Source organism: Dunckerocampus dactyliophorus, chromosome 18 (genome assembly GCF_027744805.1).
Source record: "Dunckerocampus dactyliophorus isolate RoL2022-P2 chromosome 18, RoL_Ddac_1.1, whole genome shotgun sequence".
Classification (NCBI taxonomy): domain Eukaryota; kingdom Metazoa; phylum Chordata; class Actinopteri; order Syngnathiformes; family Syngnathidae; genus Dunckerocampus; species Dunckerocampus dactyliophorus.
Window position 1 is genome coordinate 21,947,501 of NC_072836.1, and position 12,923 is coordinate 21,960,423.

The following is a 12,923-nucleotide window of genomic DNA, read 5'->3' on the forward strand; positions in this document are numbered from 1 at the left end:
AAGAATTAGTCAGTGTTCGAGGGGAGGAGAGGCCGAGGTGGACGTGGCGGGTCCGCTGGAGTTGGCCACGAGTCGCGGGCAGCGGAGGCTAAGGAGCCATGACGCGCAGCAGCCGCAGGTAAAATTGCTCCTCCGTCGGCCGTCAGCAGGCCTCGTCTGCTCGGCCGCCTTCTCTCTCTATCGGGTCTCTCGCCTCGGTAGACAGCGGCCACGCTTGGCCGCCGTCAACTGACTCGCTTGACACGGCCGGCGCCTCAGCTGACAGCCGCTCCCCGCTGCGCCCACTTGGCGTGTTTAATGCAACAATAAGCACGGGGGAGGCGACACTAGTGCCCCCCCCCCCATTGGCTGTTACTGTCCCCCATGCTAGCAACAACTAGCCGCTAGTTAGCGCTTGTTACTGGAGCGCTGACAAACAAGATGGCCACTGACTAGCTCTGCTAGCTTAGCTAGCTGGCCAGCCTTGGTGTTTGGGCTTTTTGATCGCCAAAGTCGGCTTTCCGCGTTTTCGCCGCTTATCTCGTCTCTAGTTTGCTGTCAAGTCGAAAGAGTCGTTCATGTTTGTTTGAACCCGAGCCGTCATGAGAGCAGACACATTTTTCCTCTGAGGCCGCATTCCTCCACTTGCTTGGAGGATTCGCGTGGCGGCTTGAAGAGACTAGATGGCACACTTTACATGAAGCCAACACGCTTCTAGCTGGCACTTTGGCACACTTTACATGAAGCCAACACGCTTCTCCGTACTTGAAAACATGTCAGTAGTGCAAATGGAAGTTGTTCTTGTCTTCAATGCTTTTGCTGTGTTAGTAATACTCCTTCCGCACAACAGTAAATACTTGTTAAGAGACTACTTTAAAAGACATAAAGACCATACACTGCTTGTTTCACGAGGTCATAGAATTACTCAACAAGACCAAAATGGGACTTGGGAAAGCTACCGCCCACGAAAATGTAAGGAAAGTAGTGTTGAGTTGACCCGCCTCACAGATTTGATCAAACAAAGTACTTCCAGCCATCTGCGTAGTTAAGAGATTCTTCCAGTATAAACTACTCCCATTCCAAACATTCTTAAGGGTGCCAGATTCAGGCTAAAAGTCCAAATCATTGGAACTGTACGTGACTAAAAACAAATGGAGATAAAAGGTGCGTAGGCTGCTGACTTATCTAGTCATCAGTGCTCATGAGACATTTTCTCAAAGTTTGACCATACTAACTACTATTTTTGTCAGGCTGGATGATTGGGGCATGTCCCGTCATGTTGGCAACTTCAAACGAGCATCAGTGTGTGCGCTGATGATGCTTATGAGTGTGCTTCATTCACCGATGATGTTGATCACAAGCTTTTTAAGAAGATACAAGTGTTGAACATTTCAGGATAAATAATAAGAAGGATACAAAGTTTGTTGGTGGGGGCTCATTTCCACTTCGATCCGCAACCTAAAGTAGACTTTGAGTTTTGGCCCCCTGTGCCATTAGCTTTGACACCCCTGCATTAGATTGTAATTATGCAGCAAACAATAGGGGACATTCTTAGATTCATCCCCAGAGCACCTGAACAATGCAGTAGCAAACATGCTAGTCACCATCCAACATTAGCTGTGCTAGCAAACATGCTAGTCAACATACAACATTAGCTGTGCTAGCAAACATGCTAGTCAACATGCAACATTAGCTGTGCTAGCAAACATGCTAGTCAACATGCAACATTAGCTGTGCTAGCAAAAATGCTAGTCAACATACAACATTAGCTGTGCTAGCAAACATGCTAATGAAAGCAGCCATGCTAGTGAACATACTGTATATTGCTATGGTAGTTTCCAAATGGCCAAAGTATTCCAAAGCAAGGACCTGATGCCTGTCTAGTCCATATGGGAGTGACATGGTGAGTAGTTCTGCTGCTGCTAGCTGTTAATTGCTAACTGAATACGTTGTCTCTGCAGGCCGGTACCTGTCCAGACTGGGTGGTGACGTCCCATTTGTGGACAAAGACTGTCCGCCTGGGCTCCTCCCCTCTGAGTAGGCCAGCATCTTAAGTGGTGGTAGTGGGGGCTAACCTCAGCCGTAAAGCGAGGAGACACGGAGCACCACCCCTCACCATGACAGACTTGGAGGCTGACTGTTTGAGCCTCAGTCTGCCCTCTGAGGGCGACTCCCCTCCACCACCCCTGGATCCGGGCCTGCAGGTGGACTGTGGCCCCATCTCTGTGGTTCCGACTCTGGCGCTCCTCTCCTCCGACTGCCCCACTCCCACGCTCAGCTCACTGGCAGCAGAGATTGCAGAGCCGCTGGTCATGCTGCCCTGCGTTAAGAGCGAGCCGGAGGACGGAGATTTGGACCCCATACGCACAGTGGACCTGTCTGAGATCCAGCCGCTATCCACCGCCGAACTGGGCCAGGACCAGATCAAGATGGAGATCAGTGGGCTGGACTACATCAAGTCGGAGCATCACAGTCACTGTGACGACCACTACCTGGGCCCATTCCACCACGCTGACATGACGGAGCTGGACTACAAGTCACACTATGAGCCCAGCTCAGTGTTTGACTACATCTCCCAGGTAAACCTCCACCAACCCAAACTCAGCACACCTCGAGCCTTGTGTGGAATGCCTTTAGATGACACTGTGTTGTGATGATGATGATGATGATAATGATGATGGTGCGTGCAGTGTATTATTAATTAGAATATTTGGGTGCTGGATTCAGTGGACGCTATGCAGGCAAACTGAGTAGTTTGTTAGCCGCAATGTTTGGCTGTATGTAAAGCGAGACATTTTAGTCAGAAAGGGGGGTTTATGAAAAAGCGAAGTAGCGCTGTACGTGACTGAAATGTGACGTGAAGTCATCTTGAGCGTTTGTGTGTAAGCAGCTTCTTCTCTTCTTTGCAGGTGAGTGACACCCTGGACTACATCAAGTCCGACCACCATGTGGACCTGCAGTGTTACTACGCCGCAGAACTGGGCTCGCTCCGGTGCGAGTATCCCGAGTCCAACGCAGCAGCGGTCCAGTTGCAGCACAATGGCCTCGAGTCCATCCACATGGCCGAACTCCGCAGCGAGCTTAACAAGCTACGACCCGACTCGCTGCTACTGGACGGGATGGCAAAACTGGAGCCCAGCTTTGGGGGCGGTCCTTTGTACGAGATGCCGCCAGCCGAGGAGGGCAAGACGGCAGTGCAAACAGGAGGCCCGGAGAGCGACGGTGTGCCCGTTTCGACTAAAAGCCCGACACAGGCGGTGAGGAAGCCTCGCAACATGCAGGGCGAGAAGCCGTTCTCATGCACGCAGTGCGGCAAGAACTTTAGCACGCTGGGCAACCTGAAGACGCATCAGCGCATTCACACAGGTGAGCGGCCGTACACGTGCGCCCAGTGCGGGAAGAGCTTCGGCCAGGCCGGCAACCTCAAACGCCACCAGCTTATCCACACGGGCCAGAAGCCATACGTGTGCGCCCACTGCCCCAAAGGCTTCACCAAGGCCGACGACCTGCGCGCCCACCAGCGCCTGCACACAGGCGAGCGGCCCTTTGCTTGCGCTGCCTGCGGTAAGACCTTCGGCCAGGCCAAGGAGCTCAAAGCGCACCAGCTGAGCCACACGGGTGAGCGGCCATATTGCTGCCAGCACTGCGGCAAGAGCTTTGGCAAGGAGACGGCCTACCGCAACCACCTGCACGTCCACACGGGCGGGAAGCCCTTCACCTGCTCGCAGTGCGGAAAGACTTTCAGCAACTCGGGCGTGCTCAAGACCCACGAGAAGATCCACTCGGGGGAGCGGCCCTTTGGCTGCGTGCAGTGCGGCAAGAGCTTTGGACGCCTCGGACACCTCAAGGCGCACCAACACGTGCACACGGGCGAGCGACCACATGCCTGCACGCGTTGCGGCAAGACTTTCAGCCAGTCAGGTCACCTGAAGGCGCATGAGCAGATCCACAAGCGCGAGCGAGCCGATGGTAGTTAAGCCACCTTTGACCTCTCATGACCACAAAGTATTACTATTCCGCTTTTCTACATACCGTGTATATGAACCTCTTTCTTACTTACCTTTCATACCTTCCTGCTCTTTTCATGTCTTTTAATATGTGTGTGTGTGTGTGTGTGTGTGTGTGTGGGTGGGTGGGTGTACACGTACGCATACGTATGTGCACATGTAGGGGGTGTCAACAATTCTGTCCCAATCAATCAGTCAAGGGCGCAGTGAAGCAATTAAGCCATCATTGGCTTGAAGACGTCAGCCGGCAAGGAAAGCAAAAATCCTGACTTCATCTATCAACACTTTAGTGTGTATTTTCTATACGCACACACTTGAACGTATACGGACCCCCTCCCACAGGCCACAACCGTGCATTCCTGGAGGTTTGTATGCAGTTTGAAAGAACTCCAATGGACAAAGGCTAACATGACGGTCATTGTAAGTGCAAAAAGAAGCGATACAAGGAACTCATTCAACAAGTTTGTCACGTTTTCACTTCCCGTTAACACATTTCTTTGCCAAGTGCTACCTGTAGGACGTAGACACGGTGGCTCGGCTGGCCAGCCATCCATTTTCTATGCCGCTTGTCCTCACTCGGGTTGCAGATGTATGCAGAAGCCCATCCCAGCTGACGTCGGGCGACAGGCGGGCACAGCCTGGACTCGTGTGGCGTGGATGTATGAAAGACTAAGGTGATGTTAGTGCTTGGGGGCCCTCTAGTGGCCTTATAAGTAAACTCCTGTGGTCATGAATGACTTTTACACTTTTAACCAGTTTGGTTTTTATGCTAATAAGCCGCCTCCCCCCCACACACATTTTGTATGAGTCTTTTCCAAATGTTAGTTGAAATGAAACCAGTTCTTGTACTGCCAACTGAAATATAAACACCTTGACAGCCCGTGTGCAGCACCGCTGATTGTCTCAAAGTGTTTAGTCTTGTTTGGTTTCTATGGCAGCCAGGAGCCAATGAAAGGAGCGCTGAAATTGAACAAGAAGCTTTCCTGGTGCTATGGTGTAGAAACCTGATTGGTTGCAAGGTGTGCTGCTGATATTTGAGTTGTGGCCCCGCCCCTCACTTTAGAACCCCATTGGAGTCCCTCTGAGCGTCCAAGAGTTGGTAAAGGGCTGAGCTGCTGTTGCCAAGGCAACCACACAAGTCAAGACAAGTCATCAGCTGAGGTCTTTATTGTTGGAGACTTTGATCATGATGTCAGCGAGACAGGAAGGAGGATGAGGATGAGGAGGACGAGGTCACCACCCTCCCGTCGACCACCTGTTCGACCACCGTCACCACACGCTTGCTGCTGGTGGATGATGAGGAAGCGCTGTTGGCCAATCAGAGGACAGGACAGGTGAGACTGACACATGACAGGAGCAGTGCACGTGATCACATGACTGACCTGCTGATGGTCTCGCCCTCCAGCAGCCGGCGGTATTCTGCGATCTCCATTTCCAGCCGGGTCTTGATGTCCAGCAGCATCTGATACTCCTGACGCTGGCGCTCCAAGTCGGCCCTCAGTTGCATGATCTGCTCCTCCAGCGAGGACACCTGGTGGCCGGGTGGAGGAGTTACACCTTGATGTCACCGTACGGTTAACAGGTGAGCTGCTTCCTGTCTCACCTGCATCTGGAAACCTGACAGCATCATGGCGTAGCGGCTCTGCGTCTCTGCCAACGTTCCCTCCAGAGATGCTTTCTGTGTGGGAAACACACCTGTCTACTCACGAGTGTGGGTGGGGTCCTGATTGTGTTCTTGTGTTTGTTTTTGTCATTTGTGTGGGTGGGAGGGGGGCTGTTGTGCTACCACTGACCATGCCCAACATGGACTGCAGTTCGATCTCCAAGGACTGCAGCGTACGTTTGACCTCTGTCACCTCTGACCTGGATGTCTGCAAGCTGACTGTCTGTGACATCACCTCCTTGTTCAGCGCCTCCGTCTGCACACACGTGCACACATACACACATTATGGAGGCGTACAGAGTCCACAAGAAGTGATGTCACCACATCACCTTGGCCTGGAACCAGCTCTCCAGGTCTCTGTGGTTTTTGGCTGTGATGGCCTCGTAGTGTTCTCTGATTTCAGCCATGACTGCAGACAGGTCCGGAGCTGGGGCGGCATCCACCTCCACGTGCACCTGCCCACTCATCTGTGCACGCAAGGCTAGCAGCTCCTACGTGCACAAATGGTTTTCTCATTGGACCTTCACGAACGGGTGGTTGGACTGTGACTGCAGTAAAGAAAGAAAAAGTCACCTCTTGGTGGTTCTTCTTCAGGAAGATCAGCTCCTCCTTCAGGCCTTCAATCTGCATCTCCAAGTCAGTTCTGGTCAGCGTCAGCTCGTCCAGAACCCGACGCAGTCCACCGATGTCGGCCTCCACCGATAGGCGCATGGCGAGCTCGTTGTCAAATCTGAAACGGACGAGATTGATCGATTGAGGCTCAGCACACAGAACCGACCAGAGCCGCAACCGGACTGGGACAGGTTGCATGTGGGCAATCCAGCGACAGGACCGCATGTCAAAGACCCTGAAGTGGATCGGAAGGGTCGATGTTGGAGTGTAGAAGCGTGAAAACTCACTTGGTTTTGAAGTCTTCAGCTGCCAACCTGGCGTTGTCGATGCTCAGGTGGACGGCGCCGTTGAGCCTGGTGGCGTCCTGGATCTGCAAGAAACAAGACGAGGTGAGGGTGGTATGGGGCCTCGCAGGGGCATGGCCCGGTCTGATCAGACGTCACCTTGGCGTTGATATCGCTGATGGTGGCAAAGTATGCGGCGTAGTCTCTGGTGGCAGGACCAACCCGGCTCTCCAGGAACTGGCGGATCTTCAGCTCCAATTCGGCGTTGGCCTTCTCCAGGGAGCGGACCTTGTCCAGGTAAGACGCTAGTCGGTCGTTGAGGTTCTGCATGGTGAACTTCTCGTTGCCGATTAAGACGGCGTCGCTACCGCCCATGCTGAATGAGGAGAAGCCACCGCCCATGCTCGCAGATGAGATGCGGACATCGGAACCTCCTGCGCCACCGTAAACGCTACCAGCTCTCATGGCCATCACGCGGCCTCCACCCATGGCAGAGCCGGTTCTGACGGACCTGGCAGAGGAGCGCGAGATGAAGGTGGAGGTCATGATGTTTTCGTGCTGCTGCTCAGTGCAGAGTAACGAGATGTGCCGCCTCACCTCCTTTTAAAGGCGCAAAAGAGCTGTCAGTCACGGGAACCAGGTATGTGGGTGTGGCGGGGGCTCGTGGGGGGTTGGCGGTCACCTTTGACAAACAGTGACTGCCACTCAGCTGTGGAATGAGCACCAGCAGGTCTGACTGGTGGCTCCTTGCATCACTTTCTGTTCGGCTGTCAATCACGTTTGGTCCTTTTTGGGGTTGTCTTGACTGTCACAACACCGGGGGGGGTTAAAGGTCATCTGCTTCTTTATTGCTTGCGTTAGGAACGTCTCTGATTAGAAGCTCCAATAACCAGTTTCTCCACCCCGAAGGTGACCTTTTACCCCCACCCTCGCCTGCATGCTGTGGTGTGATCATCCATCTTTCAGCACCCGTGGGTGCAACTTGTCAAGTTTCATTCCATGACCAACACAACACGCTTCTTGAACAGCTCAAAAACATGTAGCAATACGTGTTGATAGGGAAATTATATTTGCAATTGGCTACATGAAAGGGAAGAGCAGTACTTTCTCAGTCAAGTGTGAGAAGATGTAAAGCAGCTTGAGAAAGATCCATCCATCTTCCATGCTGCTTGTCCTTGTTAGGGAGCCTATGCCACCTGACTGGCCAAGAGGAGGGGAGCTTGAGAAAGAAACATCATTTTCCCAAACCTGCTAATAAACTTCAGTTGCGTTTTAAAGGCAAAATGAATTCATATTTAGAACCGATATTGGGAGAATGAACCCTTTTTGTTTTCAAGAAGCAGAGGATCTCCCAACCCTGTTCTATCTAAAGCTGATATCAGTGTACAGCAGTGGTCCCCAAACTTTTTTGACCCACGGATGGGCTTGTGTTCCCACAAATCTCCCGCGGACCAGGGGGGGTTGGGGTTCGTAAATTATAACGATCTAATTTATCTTATCTCTGGAGTTTTTCCAGAGATATTATTACATTGCTTGACGTTTGACGTGTGTGGTAAAAGGCAGTGTGCTAGCATGAATTCACTTGAGACAAATGTGCACATTAGCAGTTAGTAGTATATACAGGTTGAAATGGTATTTCCTGCTGGACATTTTGCCTGTCGCAACTCCTCCAGTGCACTTTGGGTCAGATGCAGGATCGTCAGCTGGTGCCACCTTTCACTGATGTTTCGCCCCCTAGCCAGTACATCTCCAGGTGGGGGGGGCAAGTGGCATCTTGGGACGTCTCCCTACCACTCCCTGCATCTAACCCTATTGGGGTCTCTGACCCCATCTGCTATCTTTCCTCCTTAACCACAACCAGTAGCTTGCTTTTTCTGCCTCTTCTGCTAGCTCCTTGATTGCTCGCTGTAGTTTTGCCCCTGTTGTTCCTAGAGCGCGGAGAAGCTGGATCGCTGACCTGCCAACGAAGCCCCTGCACCCGACCTCCACTGGGTGGATGGATGCTGCCCACCCTGCCTCTTTGCACTCTGCTGCCAGCTCGGTGTACTTGAGCCGCTTGGTCTCGTGTGCAGATGGTATTCCCTCTTCCCACGGCACGGTTAACTCAATGAGGAGGACACGCTTGGCAGCTGTGGACCACATCACGATGTCTGGTCTTAGGGTTGATTGCACAATCTTGCTTGGGAAGATGAGCTGCCTGTCCAGGTCAACACGCATTTCCCACGCCTTCCCAGGGCTTAGCAATGATCTTGCCTGACTGCCCTGCGGCTTTTCCTGGGTCTCCCCTGGTCGTACGAAGGAGATGCTAGTCGTTTGGCTGCTTGCTGTTGCGTTAGCAGCTGTTCTTCTTGTCTCCAGGTGCTCTGCCAACTTCCTCAGCACTTGATTGTGCCGCCATCTGAGACGTCCTTGTGACAGTGCCACTTTGCATGATGCCAGGATGTGTTGGAGGCCTACTTTGTCACTTTCACACAGCGAGCACCTGTCCTCACTCCCAAACCACGTGGAGAGGTTCTGAGGGCACGGGAGGGTGTCGTACGCTGCCCTGACCATGAAGCTGAGCCGTGCCTGTGGGGCTTGCCAGATGTCTTGCCAGGTTATGACCCTGTGGATGGTGTCCTCCCACCTGGTCCATGCCCCTTGCTTGCCCTGGGACACCGCTTTGATGAGATACTGCTCTTGTTCTGCTCGAGCCACTTCCTCCACAATCATGGCCCTTCTCTGCTGTCTTGAGGCTTTTGACCAGAATCTCATTGGTTCCCCAAAGCCGACTCCAGCCCGGCCTTCCTGCACTCTCCCGGTGATCTCTCTGTGTTGCAGTCTGCTGACAGCCTGATTCACTTCTGGTTGGGCTCTCCATTTGCGCCCCGTTCTGACGGCTACTGCCGCGGCTCTTATTCAAGATTCAAGAGATTCAAGAGAGTTTTATTGTCATGTGCATAGTACAACAGCAGTTATACCATGCAATGAAAATCTTATTCTGTTCATTCTCCCAAGAAAAGAAAGAAAACAAATGAAAGAATAAGAACATAAGAAACATAAACACATAAACATATATACCAATAAATTAAGCAACAACAACAGAAGAGACATTAATACAAATAAATAATACAAATAAATAAATAAAGTGCTATGAGTGTGTGTGCGTGTGTTGCGTGCGGCGTGTGCGAGTGCTTCGTTGAGGAGCCTGATGGCCTGTGGGTAAAAGCTGTTTGCCAGCCTTGTGGTCCTGGACTTCAAACTCCTGTAGCGTCTGCCTGACGGTAGGAGTGTGAATAATGAGTGTTGTGGATGTGTGCTGTCCTTGATGAGGTTGTGTGTTCTGCGTAGGACTCTAGATTTATAAATGTCTTGCAATGAGGGGAGGGCTGCCCCAACAATGTTCTGTGAGGTCTTGATCACCCGCTGGAGTGCCTTCCTATCACGTGTTGTACAGTTACCGTACCAAACAGTGATGGAGGCGGTAAGGACACTTTCGATAGTGCATCTATAGAAGCAACTCAGGATTGTGGTGGACATGCCAAATTTCCTCAGTCTTCTCAGGAAGTACAGTCTCCTTTGGGACTTCTTCAGAATTTGTTGGGTGTTGTGAGACCAGGTGAGGTCCTCGCTGATGTGTGTGCCAAGGAACTTGAAGGTTTTCACCCTCTCCACCTCAGTCTCATCAATAAACAGGGGACTATGTGGCTCCTTTTCCCTTGTTCTTGGGTCGATGATCATCTCTTTAGTCTTATCTGTATTGAGAAGGAGATTGTTATCACGACACCAAGCTATGAGGTCCGCCACCTCTCTTCTGTATGATGTTTCAACACCACCAGTGATCAGTCCGATGACTGTAGTGTCATCTGCAAATTTAATGATGCCGGTGTTGTTCTGGGAGGCCACGCAATCGTAGGTGAAGAGCGTGTAGAGGAGTGGACTCAGCACACACCCCTGTGGGGTCCCAGTGCTCACAATTCTTGAGCTGGATGTGCGATTGTGGACTCTGACTGACTGGGGTCTGCCTGTGAGAAAGTTAAACACCCAGTTACAGAGGGAGGGAGACAGGCCATTATTGCAGGGTCTCTGGACTCCTTGAGTTCAAACACCAGGCGGGCCTTTTCCTGTTTGTACCCAAGGCCCACTGACTTCAATGGAAGCTGAAGTGCATTCTTTCCAAAGAGTCCTGTGTTGGAGAAGCAGCGAGGGAGACCCAACCATTTCCTTATAGAGGTGTTTGCAATGTTGTCTAACCTGCTGACCGTGGTGGATGGAATCTCGCAGACTTTAAGTGGCCACATCACATGCTGGAATAGTGTGAACTGGTAGCACCACAGTTTGAACTTCCCGGGGAGCTGGCTGCCATCAATCCTGGCCAGGCCGTGCCCCAGCTGCTGTTGTACCCGCTTGCCCATCTGCCTGTCAGAGAGATCAGCACAACAGGGGTATTCTCTCCCCCCCTACCATGAACACCGTCCTATCGGTCCTTACTCCTCTCCTGATTGACAGGCTCCGCGACTTGGCTGGCTTTATCTTCAGTCTTGCCCACTGCGTAAGCTCATCCAGGCGTTTGAGGACCCTTGCTGTACATGGAGCGGTCTGTAGGATGCTTGTCACATCGTCCATGTACCCTCTCAGGGCGGGAAGTCTTTCTCCAGATGACAGCCTCACGCCTCCAACCACTTGTCTTGCTCCACGGAGAATGAGCTCGAAGGCAGCCACGAAGAGTATGGGTGAAATCGCACAGCCCATTGCAATGCCGACCTCCAGCTGTTGCCACCTTGTTGCCGAGCCTTCTCGGGTGAAGCACATGTGGAAATTGCTGAAGTATTTGACTATGATGGTGCTGACAGCTGTTGGGATGTGAAAGAACTCTACTGCGTAGTCAATCACCTTGTGTGGTACTGACCCATACGCATTGGCCAAATCTAGCCATACCACATGGAGGTCAGTGCACTCCCTCTTGGCCCGCTGGATCTGCTCCCAGATCACGGCTGAGTGCTCAGTACACCCTGGGAACCCTGGGATCCCCGCCTTCTGGCAACTTGTGTCAACATACCCATTGCCCTTAAGGAAGTTGGTCATTCTCCTTGCGAGAATCGAGAAGAACAGCTTCCCCTCCACGTTCAATAATGCGATGCTCCTGAACTGATCGATGGTAGTCGAATTCAATTCTTTTGGGATGAATACGCCAACTGCCTGCTGCCACTCGGCTGGGATGGACTCCTTCTTCCAAGCCACCTTCATAAGCCTCCACAAGATTTTGGCCACTTGTGGGCTGTTCTTGTAGAACTTATAGGACAGCCCATTTGGTCCGGATGCTGAGGCTGATCTTGCTTTCCTCAGGACCTCTGTAAGCTCACTTAGTTTTGGTGGAGGGGTGTCAAAGGCAATGGTTGGTGGTGGCAGCCGTGGTATGTGGCCTGGGGAACCAAGTGGTTTGTGTCTGTCTGCATCGGTGTAGTGGGTCTTTGCATATTGCTCCAGCTCTTCCTTGGAGATGTCCAGCTTTCCGCTCCGTTTCTCATCCAGCAGCTGTCTGGCATACCTGTATGGGTCCTGGAAGAAGGCTCTTCTTTCCTTCTCCTTTCTCTTTCTCCGCTTCCTGATCCGGTCTGCGCGGCGAATTTTTGCAAGTTTCTGTTTGAGCTCATCCCAGAACAGCTTTATACCTGGTTTCTCATCTGGGGTTGCTTTCCTCCACCTTTTCCGGAGTTGGCGTCTGTTGCATAGGAGCTCCTCGATCTGTTTCTCCCTTCGCCCTTTCTGGGTAGGAAGTGGGTGTGTGGCTCATTTCCCTGTGATTTCTCCGAACCTTTCTTTACACTCCTGGAAGCAGATGTTACTGAGGGCCCTTAGCTTGTCCTCAAATTTGCCTCACAAAGCTTGCTCCAGGATGCCGCTCAGGTCTCTGTCAAGTTTGCTCCATGCTCCTCTCTCCTTTGCAGTTGGCCACTTGATCCTGCCGCGCTGCTCTAGCTGCTTGGGCATACTTCCTGTTTGTTTGGCTGAAGTAGGGACAGTGTGTCCACCATCCAGGCTTGCTGTCTCCATCTCTTGCCCCGTTTCCTCTGCTGTTGCCCTTCCTGCACTGTCGGGTCCTGCTGCACTGTGGTTTGCTCCCTGGCTTTGGGTCCCTTTCGTCTGACCTGCCGAAGCAGTGCGATTGTGCTGTCTTGGCTGCCTGCCACACTTCATCTTTCCTTGATGGATATGCAAGCCTCTGAGTGACTTAATAAGTAATTATATATTTATTATATAATTATATAACTTAATAAGCACTTAATAAGTCATCAAAACTTACCTTTATGCATTCCCACATAGTATCAGCATTTGATACCAAATATGAGGTAAAAGAAAAATGGTAAAAATACAGTAGTAGTCTATCTGTGCGGCATG

At 51.8% G+C, this 12,923-nt stretch overlaps 2 protein-coding genes across 2 annotated transcripts in view; one reads left to right on the forward strand and one right to left on the reverse strand.

Annotated features, from left to right (window-relative positions):
• si:dkeyp-113d7.1 (uncharacterized protein LOC407709 homolog) overlaps positions 1-5,253 on the forward strand; it is a 5,751-nt gene extending 498 nt beyond the window's left edge. Inside the window, exons 1-3 of the mRNA XM_054758799.1 lie at positions 1-118; positions 1,941-2,558; positions 2,889-5,253. The exon at positions 1-118 is cut by the window's left edge and continues 498 nt beyond it. Of these exons, the coding sequence (XP_054614774.1) occupies positions 2,097-2,558; positions 2,889-3,956 (1,530 nt within the window). The 5' untranslated portion in view covers positions 1-118; positions 1,941-2,096 and the 3' untranslated portion in view covers positions 3,957-5,253. The remainder of the gene's footprint in view (positions 119-1,940; positions 2,559-2,888) is intronic.
• LOC129170798 (keratin, type I cytoskeletal 13-like) lies at positions 5,136-7,123 on the reverse strand. Its single transcript, XM_054758804.1, has 8 exons — positions 6,705-7,123; positions 6,549-6,631; positions 6,223-6,379; positions 5,979-6,140; positions 5,780-5,905; positions 5,590-5,664; positions 5,369-5,517; positions 5,136-5,293 (listed from the first exon to the last, which is right to left on the reverse strand). The coding sequence occupies exons 1-8, from the start codon at positions 7,089-7,091 to the stop codon at positions 5,179-5,181; spliced, it is 1,254 nt and encodes a 417-aa protein (XP_054614779.1). The 5' UTR covers positions 7,092-7,123; the 3' UTR covers positions 5,136-5,178.
• Between the last annotated feature and the right edge of the window lie 5,800 nt (positions 7,124-12,923).

Bases quoted from the DNA above. Each gene is read 5' to 3' on its own strand.
- LOC129170798 (XM_054758804.1), bottom strand. From the start codon at position 7,091: ATGACCTCCACCTTCATCTCGCGCTCCTCTGCCAGGTCCGTCAGAACC. The intron at 5,518-5,589 runs GTGAGACAGGAA...CCCGGCCACCAG, and splicing joins TGTCAGGTTTCCAGATGCAG to GTGTCCTCGCTGGAGGAGCA. The intron at 5,294-5,368 runs GTCAGTCATGTG...ATTGGCCAACAG, and splicing joins GAGGGCGAGACCATCAGCAG to CGCTTCCTCATCATCCACCA.